Source organism: Manis javanica, chromosome 1, assembly GCF_040802235.1.
Source record: "Manis javanica isolate MJ-LG chromosome 1, MJ_LKY, whole genome shotgun sequence".
NCBI classification, from domain to species: Eukaryota; Metazoa; Chordata; class Mammalia; order Pholidota; family Manidae; genus Manis; species Manis javanica.
Genome location: NC_133156.1, coordinates 162,196,242 through 162,210,698, shown reverse-complemented (window position 1 = coordinate 162,210,698; position 14,457 = coordinate 162,196,242). Strand labels below are relative to the sequence as shown.

The 14,457-nt window shown below is 36.1% G+C and overlaps 1 protein-coding gene across 7 annotated transcripts in view; it reads right to left on the bottom strand.

Moving 5' to 3' along the window:
* Window positions 1-14,457, bottom strand: part of TSGA10 (testis specific 10) — a 135,043-nt gene that overhangs the window by 89,575 nt on the left and 31,011 nt on the right. For 6 of the 7 annotated variants that reach the window (XM_073239891.1, XM_073239896.1, XM_073239889.1 and 3 more), the window contains 6 exons: window positions 9,249-9,314; window positions 7,974-8,141; window positions 7,414-7,569; window positions 3,821-3,991; window positions 3,654-3,731; window positions 2,587-2,738 (listed from right to left, as the gene is read on the bottom strand). In XM_073239891.1, the coding sequence (XP_073095992.1) occupies window positions 2,587-2,738; window positions 3,654-3,731; window positions 3,821-3,991; window positions 7,414-7,569; window positions 7,974-8,024 (608 nt within the window). In that variant the 5' untranslated portion in view covers window positions 8,025-8,141; window positions 9,249-9,314. The remainder of the gene's footprint in view (window positions 1-2,586; window positions 2,739-3,653; window positions 3,732-3,820; window positions 3,992-7,413; window positions 7,570-7,973; window positions 8,142-9,248; window positions 9,315-14,457) is intronic. The other variant, XM_073239894.1, reaches the window with a different exon arrangement.

The following is a 14,457-nucleotide window of genomic DNA, read 5'->3' as shown; positions in this document are numbered from 1 at the left end:
GAAATACATAACCAAGAAATAGACCTACACATATATATGGACAACTGACTTTCTACAGAGGTTCAAAACAATGAAGTGTAGAAAGGTACTTTTTCTATGGATAGTATTGTCACTATTGGATATTCAGATGCAAAAATGTGAACTTTGATCTATACCTTGTACTGTATACAAATATTAACTTGAAATGGGTCATAGATTTAGATGTAAGAACTGAAACTATAAAACTGCTAGAAGAAACACAGGAGAAAAATCTCAATGACCTTAGACTTGACAAGGATTTCTTAAAAAGAACACAAAAATCTGCATAAAGATTTTTTTTAATCAATAAATTTCACTAAATCAAAATCAAAAACATTTGCTCTTTAAGAAATACTGTAAAGAAATGAAAAGGCAAGCCACACATTTGCTCTTTAAGAAATACTGTAAAGAAATGAAAAGGCAAGCCACAAACTGGGAGAAGATATTTGCAAAACATATACCTGACAAAGGACCTAGAATATAAAAAGAACTTTTACAACTTAATAAAAATAACTCAATAAAGTTGTGCAAAAGATTTGAAAAGACACTGAAGATATATGCATGGAACATTAAGCACACAAACAGATGGTTGAAATCATTAGTCATTAGGAAAGGCAAATTAAAACTATAAATTACTATCTATTAGAATGTCTAAAATTAAAAAGATTGTACATATCAAGTGTTGATGAGGATATGCAACAGCTGGAACACTTATACATTGCTAGCGCAAATGTAAAATAAAATAGTACAACCACTTTGGAAAATAATTTAATGGTTTCTTCAAAAGGTAAACATATATCCATCACATGACTCAGTCACTCTATTGTGAGGTACTTATCCAAGAGAAATAAAACCATAAGTCACACAAAGACTCATATAAGAATGTTCATGACATTCTTATTTGAATTTTGAGTACCTGAAATTTTATTTGTTATGGCCCAAAGCAGAAACAACAAAAGTGTCTACTGACATATCCATGCAATGGAATACTACTCAGCAATAAAAAGGAATAAACTACTGATTGTATGTGACAGTGTGAATAAATCTCAAAATAATTATGCTGAATGAAAGTAGCCCAGTGAAAGAATATATACTGTATGATTTCATTTATATAAAATTTTGAAAAATCCGAACAAATCTCTATGACAGAAAGAAAATCAGTTGTTTCCTAAGGATTGGCAGAGTAGAGAGGTTACAGAGGGGTATGAGGAAACCTTTCAGAGTGATGGATAGAGTCACTATATTGATTGTGGTGACAGTTTTACAGGTATATATACATATGTCAAAACTTACCAAATGTAACACTTTATATACATGCAGTTTACTATATATATTTCAATTAGACTTTAGTAATACTGTTAAAATAAATGAACACAAAGCCCTCCAAATTATTACATATCTATGTTAGAACACTTTAATAAACCATTAAAAATGCCTTCAGAGAACATGTAATGACATGGGAGAATGCTTATGGTGTACAATTAAGTGAAAATGGCCAAATATATAACCTAATATAGAATACTGTTAATTACATAGTAAGTTTATATACACAGAAATATTTATGGTTGGAAACAAATCCATATTAGTAATATTTTTCCTGGTTATGGAATCATGGGTGATTTAAATTTTCTTTAGACTTTTCTCTATTTTCCAAGGCTTTTTTTGTTGCTGCTATCTTACCTTATTATTATTTTTATTTTACCTGAGCCAGCAGCATCTTTTTCAGCAGGAAATTAAAAAATAAATGAAGGTAAAGAATTTGAGTAATTATCTGTCCTGATAAGGGAGTCAAACATATGCACCACAGACTCCTAAAAAATCAAAGAGGGGACTCTGGAAATACATGTGAACCAAGTATTATCTATAAACTTCATAATATATTTCACACTCATATGAACTACTATTTTTCAGATGTTCATAGATACACTGAAATTCAACTTTACAAATCTGTAGAACCTTTATTTCTCCCATTGACAGAAACTAAAAGTAAAACCACTAACATGCAAAACCTGTTCTTCCTATACTTATTACTGCTTTAATTAGAATTTCTTCTGCAACCATACCAGTATGTGGGAAGGGGCTAAACACAGTACTTGGCATTCTGTGTAATAAAAGTTCTATTACATGTTTCTATCTCTCTGCTGTAACATTTTATTATATTCCAAATTCCCCTTTTTCTAAGCTAATATCAAATCTATGCTCTGTGCTTTCTTATATTGTTCAGATCCCAGAACATAATTTAAGTTATACAGGTAAATTAAAAATCAATACCAAAGTCAAAATGCTCTGTATCCAGAAGGTCTTTATAAAAGCTCTTTCAGTAAACAATGAGCCTTTCTGAAAATATAAAATTAAGATGACCAGAAGTTTGATTCCTAGTTAAGTATGGCACTACTAGTAGATGATTAGTCTTGCAGAAATCATTTAATGTCTGCTGAGGTTTCTACATCTGCTTTGTAATAATCCTCTCAAATTAAAGTCAATAAACTATTATTATAAAATATACTACAAAAAGCAGAGCTATTAGTTGTAGTAAACTATTAGTTGTTTAAAGGTCATTCAATTTACCTCAAAGAATTATTCTCTGCTTTTTGTCTGCCAAGTTCACCTTCGGTATCCATTGCCTTTCTTGCTAGTGATTTCATTTCCTTTTCCACCGTGGTTAAGGTTTCCTTCATCAAAGTCATATTTGACATTTGCTCCATACGTTCATCATCAAGCTGTACAAGTAGAATGACAAGGTTAGTACCATCACTGAAAATGTCTTAGTAATCTTCCTAAAGAGAGATCCTCCCTTTGTACCAACTGTGGTATATGACATAATTTACATAAGGAGATGATCGGATTAGACTTGACCACTGAGGAGGTTGGATGGACAAGGTACTGCAGAGAACAAACCACTGCACAGCTTTTCTATAAAGTCTATCACAGTATATACATCTACGATCTGGTTCATTTTGACTATGGCTTTTATATCCTCTTTGCAAAAGGAGTTCTTATTTGTTGCTTACATTAACAAATTATACATTAAAGTGGGATTATGAAAAAAACTGTTTTTCTAATTTTTTTCACTAATAACAACCTAACACAGATGAATTACAAATATATTCAATTAAATTTGGTAACAGAAATCAAATTCCCTTAATTCCGCTTATACAATCAGAATATTTCAAATATATAGCTATAACATCTTAAATCCTTGATTAGTAAAAAGATGACACTTTACATTTAAATTTAGTTTAAATTTTTTTCTTACTAATTCTCATTTCATCATCATTTTCTCTACCCAAGCTATTCTTTAGGTAGAATAAACCAGTTTCTCTGTATCTTGCAATGTTATCCTTAATGAAACACAGGGATGAGTCAGTTGCTAAAATCTCTGGGAATGCATCCCTAAAGGTTTTTTTTTTTTAAAGAACACACTTTGCAGCCTAACACAAAACCTTTACTCACATTTTTCAGAGGGAAATAAACAATGAAAAAGTGACAATTTACACCACACATACCATCCTAAATATTTTAGGATTATAAACACTATCTCAGAAAAATAAAAGAACTTCTCTGAACACAGAAAAAGGGGGAAGGGGGAAGCCATTGACATTTTAGAGCCAAAAGCACAGGTGATTTTTCTTTACATTATGAACTGTACACTCCAGCTCCTCTATCCTTTGTTCCAAATGAGCCTTCTCATTGAATGCTGTCTCTTGGGCAATCTGTTTAAAAAACAAAAACAAAACAAAGTATTTGCAATGTCACTGCACTGTGTTTCACAAAAGTTCATACAGATAAAATTCTTTCAAACCTTCAGCCTTTCCCGCAGACTATCTCGTTCTGAGGTCATTCTTCGTAAATCAGTGAAGGCCACATCTCTTTCAGTCTCTACCCTCCGGAGGATGGCGTGTGCTGTTGTTGATTTAGAAGACTTACAGGTTTTCATCATTTCTCGTCGAAGTCGGGCAATTTCCTCCTGTGCCTATTAAATACAAAGACTCCTATTTAACAAACTTTAGGACAGGCATACACATAGCTATCTTATACCCAACTAGTAAAAATGCAAGCCTATATTAATATGCAGGCATCAGGATAATGGCATAACTGAATGAGTTTATACAAATAAATACAAATGATGCCCCCAAAATGCAGATGAATGTATACAAATAAAGTTTGGTTTACAGTATCTTTGTGAAAGTTTTTAAAAAAACTAATTTGAAGGCAGTCAACGCAAGAGAGATTGTTTTACTAAGAAATATATATAGTATACTTCATCCATTTTGTGATACAAATTTGAATTCAGCACAATTCAGATAAAATACTGCTTCAATAAACAGTATCACAGTATTCCAGCCTTTCTCTACATGAACATATATGCCATTTCCATGTCCTGACTACTCTGACCCTGACAGAGGGGCCCACCAATCCTTACTGACAATCCAATATACTCTCTACACACTTGTTCATCCACCCTCAGGTCCCAAACCTATTCCACCCCAGCAGATGTTTTCATCTGCTACTTTGCTGCTTAAGTCTGTTACCTTCCTTCTTAATTTTGAGCTCTGTCCAGCTCATCTCCAAGTCTCAGAGGAAGATATATTACTTCCCAATTTCCATTGCTAAGCTTTCGCCAGAATCCTGGACATCATCTCCTGAAGTGCCTTCTAATATATCCCTGACTCAATTATCATTATTGCCTCTCACTTTGAAGAGCGCCCTCTCCTCTGGTTCTTTCTCTCCTGCCTTTAACCATGCACTGTAGGAACTTAATCCTGCTGCCCCATTTGCCATCTTATGTCTCTCTTTCCTTTGACAGACTTTTTTAAAGTGCCATGGTCTGTACCCATTGCCTGTTCCTTACCACCCACTCTCTCATCCCAGTGTAAACCTGGCTCCCAAACTGACCACTCTGAAGAATTTCAACTAATGACCTCACCAAACCTAATGGCCTTTTCTTAGTTCTTATTCTTGATATTTTGGCAACATCTGACATTGTTTACAACACCCTCCTTGAAATTCCTTCCTCCCTTGGGCTTATAACATTGTTCTGCTTTAGTTTCCTATCTTCATCTTTTTCAAAGATGCCTCTACCAATTGAATGAAACTTCCCAATGTGACATGTTGGCTTCTCTGTTCCTCTATTATTGCTTTCTCAGAGACCCCAACCACTGTGAAGACTCAAAACTCACTTCTAAGCAGGTGACTTCTAAATCTAGATATTCAGTTCTTGCCTCCCCAATCCCACATTTCTTGCTACCTGATGACAATTACTACCTGAATGAATGTACTACCATCATCTTACTCCATCTATCTGAAACTAAACACATTTTTTCTCTCAAATCAAAATTACCAATGGTTTCCTATTTCTTTTTCTATTACCACAATTCTTCAGTCATTCAAAACAGAATTTCATTCATTTCCAATCATCCTTCCTTCATGCTAAAATCAAATCTTGCCAAGTCTTCCATTACAGTTACTCCTGCATTCGTCCCTATCTTTATTTCCACTGACAGCACCCTTGCTTAGTCCTTTAATGCTTCATGTATTGCCTATAACAGCCTTCTAGAGTTCATGGTTTCCCTTGAAGAAGAAATTGTTATATAAGATAGTAAGATAGAAAGATTATGTAAGAGATAACATAAAATTGTTAGGTTAAAACTATAAAAATGTATGTGGGTAAAATTGTAGTATTTCCAGAATATCTCCCCTGGCTTTAGTACATCTGCATATCAACAGGTGCTCAAGGGTGCAGAGAAGTATGGCTTTAGGTCATTTGCATAATTTCTCAGGGGTGGAGAGAAGTTCATCTCCGTATCAATGGGTAATTACCTGGGCAACCGAGGGCATGTCTGAACCTGAGAGGTTAAGGAGAGGAGGCTGACTGGCTTACTGGCTTGTTCTTCAGGAGCAGAGGAGAGAGATGGCCCTGGACTGCAGTTTGTAAGCAATAAATGGGTTTTAAATTTTATTCCTCTCTTTGGCTGATTTTGGTTTTTAGAGGTATTTTGCCCCAGAATTTCCTTTCCCTGGACTTACAATGTGGCTTTGGTCATTTCTTCTGTCTTAAAAACATAGGTTGCCCAGTGCTAATAAAGCCAAGTATAAACCCCTTATAAGGGCCGTTGAACAGCCTCTACCATGTAGTTGGCAACTACATGGAGCTCACAAATCAAATCCTGACTGCCTCCTGTTTTTGCAGATCTGTAAACTGAGAATATCTTTTATATTTTTAAATGGTTGAAAAAAAAATCAAAAGAATATTTTATAACAGATAAAAATAGGATGAAGTTAATTTCAGTGTCCATAAATAAAGTTTTAACAGCCAAACTCATTCATTTGTATACTGTCTATACCTACTTTCATACTACAACACAGCTGAACACCTGTGACAGAGACAGTACAGCCTGCAAAGCCAAGACATTCATCTGGGCCTTTACAAAGAAGTTGGCAGACTCTTTTTCTAGTCTCATCTACTCAAGCCTTAACTCCCCTTAGTCCACTGACACAGGTTATTTATTCTAATCTCATTTAAACTGATTCATTTATCTACTCATTTTCCCACCTTTATCCTTTGCCTCACACCATTCCTTTAGTCTGAAAAGTTCCTTCTTACTCATTTCAAGACGACAGAAACCTGAGTCCTTCAGGACTCAAACCCCACATCATCTAGCAAAGATTTCCTTGATCACAATTAACTAAAAATACCCACTGCTTTTATTTCTTTCAATATCTTCTAGACTATTTATGCTAAAGCAACAAAAAGGACAGGACCACATACTTTATCTCTCCAACTAGATTGCAAAATTAGAAAACAGTGTCTCTATCTTATCATATTTTCTATTTCTTAGAGTTCCAAGTCCAGAACCCATACATAGTAGCTTAATTCTTAATAAAGTTGGTATTTTTAGAAGAAATTATGTTGGTGATTTATGAGGTTTAATATTTGAATAAAGAAGCAATCTGACTAAATGTTACATAATTTTAATCCAAAATAGAGATAAACTACAAACTGACTTTAAGCAAATTACATGGCAGTTCCTAAAGTGATTGACACTATATCAAAATGATGTGTTAGTATTTCTTAACTCCCAAATCAAATCTTTTTACCCTGAACTCACCCATCCTATCATTTAACACTTTTCCATTTCTTAATCAAAAATTGAACTATTTCTATGCATGATATGATTTTTTGGATATGGGGATAGCATACATGTGTGTGTACACATACACTTACTATACTGGAAATAGCATATATTTCATTAAATCTTAAGTATAAAAGTAATTCCCAAATGTTAATTAATTTGATTGGCAAATTTAAGCATTCTAATAGAACTTAAAAGAATTACATTTCTCTAGAATTGAAAGTTATTCCTTATATAATTTGTTATTTACAAATGAGTTTACCTGCTCATAAAGAAGAAAGGTCTTGTCTCTTTCAGAGGTAAGAACCTTGACATTACCCTGAATTTCTGCCAAATGACGCTCATATTTTTCCAGCATGCATTTAAGTTCTTTACGGTCTCTTGTTGTCTTCAAAAGCTCTACATCACAGTTCGTACCCTATAATTATTACATAAGAAACTCGAAATTCTTCTTTGACATATGGTATTAACAGGAAGATATTACTGATAGCAGTATACAATCTCTACTTCAGCAAACATGACTATATAATGAAAGGAAATGATTTAAAAAGAAAGAGTAAAATCACCTGTCTTTTAAATAGTTTCAACCCAAATTGTTCCATATTCTTCTAATTACCTGCCAACCTCCCACTACTAATATTGGGGATAAAAGAACCAGTTTCGATGGTTCACTGTGCCATCAAAGAAACCTTTCTTTCCCAACCTATGATATATCAATTTATGCCAAACCCAAATGAATTATTTCCAGAGTAGGTAAATCCAAATATACAGTTAGTGTTTGAGCAGCAAACTCCAAAATACTTACGACTTTTCAAAACCTACCCGGAATGATGGAGACGGGCGTCTTGGACTTTTAGATCTACTTCTGATCATCTTTCTCAAATTTTGAGCTTCACTCTTATAGTAATCTCTGTCTGCTTCTAACGTCTTGACAAAGGAGTCAAGTCTAGAAGGAGATTTATTTTGTGCTTTTTCAGTCTCTAAAATTATCTTGCCAAAGAGGAAAAAATCAGGCCATTATTTCAAGCTAAACTATAGCATCATTTTCTAATGAAAGTTGAAAACAAACAGGATCTTTAAAAATCACAAATTTAGTATTTTTTAAATAATTCAATTATTTTTTTAAAAAGCAGTTAGATACCTTTCTTTTCCAGTATTTCTGCAGTACTATATTTGTATTTAACTGAAGGCACCCCTAAATTTCCTCAATAATTTTGAAGAAAAAATGATAAAAGAAATTTCAGAGATCAGAAATGTCCACAGACCTAGTTACAAGTCCTAGCAATGTAATTACTTTGCTTAGAAAATTAATTTAAAATTTTAATAGGGGGAGTCCAGTAACCATAATGTTGTTTAATTGCACATTAATGATAAAAAAAAATTTTTTTAACTCACAGATAATAGCATGCTACTATTAAAGCATCTTTTCCAGTGCCTAAATTTTGTTCAGTAATTTCTGTGAATGAGTATAAATTAAATGAATGCTGAGTATTCCATACTTGTATGCATTTCTAGTGTATTCCCATTCCCTTTAATTTATTTAGAAACAGTTCCTTTACAACATTTCATTTACCAATACTTTATTGGGAGAAAAGTGCAAATTCTTTCAGAAAGATTGTTTCAAATATTTTAAATGATAACATTAAAACGTCTAAATAGAGCAGTTTTCATCACACAGTGTTACAGAAAAACATATTAATTGGAATTAAGTAACAAAATTTGACTTAAATATATTTATTACTAACAGAAATAAAAGTTAGTGTGTAAACAAATCGATCCTATATTTTGAGAATTAAGTTATTCAGTCAGCAATTTAAATCAAGTAACAGCTAAGAACATTAATAAAACCAACCAAAAGTTCTCTCCACCTCTAGGAAAGAAAGGAGTAATGACGAAATGGGGCAAGAACAGCATTGCTGTTACAGAAGGGAGTGCCCCATGCACCAAGCAGGGAAAAGAAACATTTTTTATTGTTTAAGAAAAGAAACATTTTTTATTATTCACAATGCATGAGAGCCAAAACACGTACAGTTTTTTGTAGTCTTACTAACAGAATAAACTGATTCCTTAACATATATTTATGAAAAATATACTCACAGATCTAAGCCTTTTTATTGTATCTTCCAGTACTATTATATTACTTTGCTGGCAAATGAGTTCAATCTAAAAATCAAGATAGAAAAGGGTTGTTATTTAGATGAAAAATGTTTAAACTGATTGAACTTGAAAGAGAGCATCAAAAAAAAAGGAAGCACTTAAAAACATGAAGACAGTGAATATTTGAAGAAAAAAAAGATCTTACCCCTTTATGTTTATGTACCTTTGATGGGAAAAAAACCTTGGAAGAAATACATAGCAGTGCCTTTAAATTATCCAGTGTTGTGTATAAAATATTGACAATATTTTACCAAATTACTCCCAAGAAACTGGAACAAAATGTTAATACTAATTATAATTCTGAAGATAACAGGAAAGAGAAAAGAATTACTAGGATAAAAGTTTTCCCAAATCATCAGTCAGAAGTCATTACTTTCTCCTCTGAATTCTTTAATAATTAGGTTCAAGCCAACCCCCAAAATACTTTTTCTATCAGTTTTAAGACATTTGACATACCCAGTTGTGTAAGTGTAACTACCTATAATCATGTGTTTAGTATACAAATGGAGTATGTTCCTAAAGGACAGTTAACTATGCTTTTAGGTAAGGCTGTAATGCCCTTTGCTAAAAGTTGGCATATTAGTTTAATGAAGTTATTTCTCAATTCAAGAACCTCCTCCTTGTTATTCTAAACTAAAATGTCTCCTGCTATATTTTATATTGGATTTTCTGGAATTCATTGCTCATTTCTTTAGACCAAAATTCTTTTCTAAGATTTCTCTGGCAGTCATATTTTAGTTTATGAAATATTAAGGGGTGCTATGGTATGCGACATAACTTACACAGTGTGGATAAGCTTATATATAGTTTTGGATAGATAATTTTCAAAGCTTTAATTTATACTACCATGTAGACACTAAAAAGAAATCGATCTATACTGAATTATGTATAAAGATGTCCACACTAAATTAAGTATAAAAGTTCATACTGCCAAACATTTTATCTAGCATGACACATTCTTGTAAAAAATTTATACACATATATCCACATACAGACAGAACATAACCAATACTATGTAAACTGGGGAAGATAGATTATGTCTAGGTAGAGCAAGGTATGGTTTCTATGTGGACTGAAATTTTAATATACATGTATTACTTTTATAAAGATAAAAAACAGAATTTGATCCCTCTCTGAAAAACAAAATTATAACTGGCCCAAATGAAGATGCTAACACAATATTTTCGTTTACTTGATAACTGTTTAATGAGGATCTACTATGTGCTTCACATAGTGTTAAATGTTGGGTATAGCAGTGAATAAAACAGACAGAACTTCTGCCCTAATGGAGCTTACTTTCAAGTTGCAAAGAGAAAAAACAAAGATAACAGGTAAAATATATGTCAGACTACCTACATGTATTTACAGCATAATCTCAAACAGTGTAGGGTCCTAAAAATTCTTATGAGCTTTCAAATGAGAAATTCTCTTGTTTTCAAGACTCATCCCACAGCTCAAACAAGGAATCTCTCACCAGGGACTGGATATCTAAACTGCACATCCAATGACTTAAGGATAATGACAAGACGTAATGGTATTCATATCCCTAACACTGGTTGTACATCTTTCTAATACCCATTCTACCTGTAACATCCACTTACTGAGGTTGGTGATATCATTTCAGGGCATCCTACCAACTGAAAGCACCTATTTCCTTTCTGTCATCTCTTTATTAACTTTCCAGTGTTTTCCCTGCATCAGCAATGCTATCTCTAAGACTGCTGCTGATCTCTTCCCCAAATAGCTTTCCAATTCTCAGATACACTACACTTTCCACATCATATATGGATTACCTATCTCCTAGAAAAGCTCTTTTCTGAGCCAGCAGAATTTCCATCTGTGAATTTAATATTTTCAGTTTTAGGTAAATCCTAGCTCTTTTGATGTTTTCCATTCCTGAAATTCTCCCTTTTGATAACAGAGGATTTACCCTTAGACAGTATTCATTCTCTAGAACACAGACCCTAACAAGCCTTTAAAATTAATGACTTCTCTTCATAAGAATTTGGCCAACTAGACTTCCTACAATCTGGGAAGTAGTGCAGTGAATTTTTAATTTAAAGAAGAAAACAAGGAAGACATAATAAAACACCAATCCACTGTTCTTTAATTTGATCATTTTTATCATTAAGACTAAACTCAATTTACCATTAATGTGGAAAGTATTAATGAAGGATAACTATTCTTAAAGAAAGAAAATAAACAAAAGACTTCACTAAGAAATGCTTAAAATATTCAACGTACTTTTAAATACCCTTCAAATACTTTAGTAGCAACCCTTGCAAGATAAATAATTCACTAGTTAAAAACAAACCGGGCGGAGCCAAGATGGCGGCGTGAGTAGAGCAGTGGAAATCTCCTCCCAAAAACACATAGAGCTATGAAAATATAATAAAGAAAAATCTTCCTAAAATAGAGACCACAGGACACAGGACAACATCCAGACCACATCCACACCTGCAAGAACCCAGCGCCTTGTGAAGGGGGTAAGATACAAGCCCCAGCCCGGCGGGACCCGAGCGCCCCTCCCCCCGGCTCCCGGCGGGTGGAGAGAAACCGGAGCGGTTTTTTTTTTGGCGAGCGCTTTTTGGAAGCCTTAGAGGGACGGGCCCCCGTTGCTGGGGAGGCAGGGTGGCGGGACCGGTGAGGAGGTGCCTGGGAACGGCGCCGGAGGACAAAGAATATCCCGCGTTTCTCCCTGCGAGACCTGGGGGCGGGTGCCTGAGACCGGTGCCTGAGGACGGAGGAGGTCGCGCGTTTTTCCCCTTTTTTTTTTTCTCTTTTGGGCGAGCGCTTTTTGGAAGCCTTGAAGGGACGGGGACCCCAGTGCTAGGGAGGCACGGTGGCGGGACTGGTGAGCGGGTGGCTGGGACTGGCGCCTGAGGACAAAGAATATCCCCCGTTTTTCCCTGCGGGACCGGTGGGCGGGTGCCTGAGACCGGCACTTGAGGACAGAGGAAATCGCGCGTTTTTCCCCTTTTTTTTTTCTCTTTTCTGCGAGTGCTTTTTGGAAGCCTAAAAGGGACAGGGACCCCGGTGCTAGGGAGGCAGGGCAACGGGACTGGTGAGCGGGTGCCTGGGACCGGCACCTGAGGACAAAGAATATCCCCCATTTTTCCCTGTGGGACCGGTGGGTGGGTGCCTGAGACCAGCACCTGAGGACGGAAGAAATCGCGCGTTTTTCCCCTTTTTTTTCTCTCTTTTTGCATAGTGCTTTTTGGAAGCCTTGAAGGGACAGGGACCCCGGTGCTAGGGAGGCAGGGCGGCGGGACTGGTGAGCGGGTGCGTGGGACCAGTGCCAGAGGACAAAGAATATTGAGCGTTCCTTCCCTGCGGGACCGGTGGGTGGGTGCTTTTTGGAAGCCTTGAAAGGACAGGGACCCTGGTGCTAGGGAGACAGGGCAGCAGGACCAGTGAGCGGGTGCCTGGGACCGGCACCTGAGGACAAAAAAAAAAAAAAAAAAAAAAATCGCTTGTTTTTTCCTTTTTTTTTCCTTTTTTTTTTTTCTCTTTCTTTCTGTTCCCTCTCTCATTGTTGCTGTTGTTGTTTTGGTTTGGAGAGTGCTTTTTGGAAATCTTAAAGGGGCAGGACAGGTCACTTAGACCAGAAGCAGGGAATCTGGGGATCTCTGGGCACTCTAACCCCCTGGGCAGCAGGGAGCACAGAGGCCCCTTACGGAGATAAATAGTCTCCTGGCTGCTCCCCCTCCAACGGGGCTCCACCATTTTGGAGGAACAGCCCCAGCCAGGCCAAGCCCACAGCAACAGCGGAGATAAACCCCAAAGCAACTGGGCAGGAAGCAGAAGCCCTGTCTGCGCACAGCTGCCCAGCACAAGCCACTAGAGGTCGCTATTCTCCCAGGAAAAGGCTACAAACCAACAAGAAGGGAAGCTCTTCCAGCGGTCACTTGTACCAGCTCTGCAAACTATCTCTATCACCATGAAAAGGCAAAACTACAGGCAGACAAAGATCACAGAGACAACACCTGAGAAGGAGACAGACCTAACTAGTCCTCCTGAAAAAGAATTCAAAATAAAAATCATGAACATGCTGACAGAGATGCAGAAAAAAATGCAAGAGCAATGGGATGAGATGCAGAGAAAAATGCAAGAGCAGTGGGATGAGATGCAGAGAAAAATGCAAGAGCAGTGGGATGAAGTCCGGAAGGAGATCACAGATGTCAGGAAAGAGATCACAGAAGTGAAACAATCCCTGGAAGGATTTATAAGCAGAATGGATAAGATGCAAGAGGCCATTGAAGGAATAGAAGCCAGAGAACAGGAACGTATAGAAGCTGACAGAGAGAGAGATAAAAGGATCTCCAGGAATGAAACAACACTAAGAGAAATATGTGACCAATACAAAAGGAAAAACATTCGTATTATAGGGATACCAGAAGAGGAAGAAAGAGGAAAAGGGATAGAAAGTGTCTTTGAAGAAATAATTGCTGAAAACTTCCCCAAACTGGGGGAGGAAATAATCGAACAGACCATGGAATTATACAGAACCCCCAACAGAAAGGATCCAAGGAGGACAACACCAAGACACATAATAATTAAAATGGCAAGGATCAAGGACAAGGAAAGAGTTTTAAAGGCAGCTAGAGAGAAAAAGGTCACCTATAAAGGAAAACCAATCAGGCTAACATCAGACTTCTCAACAGAAACCCTACAGGCCAGAAGAGAATGGCATTATATACTTAATGCAATGAAACAGAAGGGCCTTGAACCAAGGATACTGTATCCAGCACGACTATCATTTAAATATGATGGTGGGATCAAACAATTCCCAGACAAGCAAAAGCTGAGGGAATTTGCTTCCCACAAACCACCTCTACAGGGCATCCTACAGGGACTGCTCTAGATGGGAGCACCCCTAAAAAGAGCACAGAACAAAACACACAACATATGAAGAATGGAGGAGGAGGAATAAGAAGGGAGAGAAGAAAAGACTCTCCAGACAGTGTATATAACAGCTCAATAAGCGAGCTAAGTTAGGCAGTAAGATACTAAAGAAGCTAACCTTGAACCTTTGGTAACCACGAATCTAAAGCCTGCAATGGCAATAAGTACATATCTTTCAATAGTCACCCTAAATGTAAATGGACTTAATGCACCAATCAAAAGACATAGAGTAATAGAATGGATG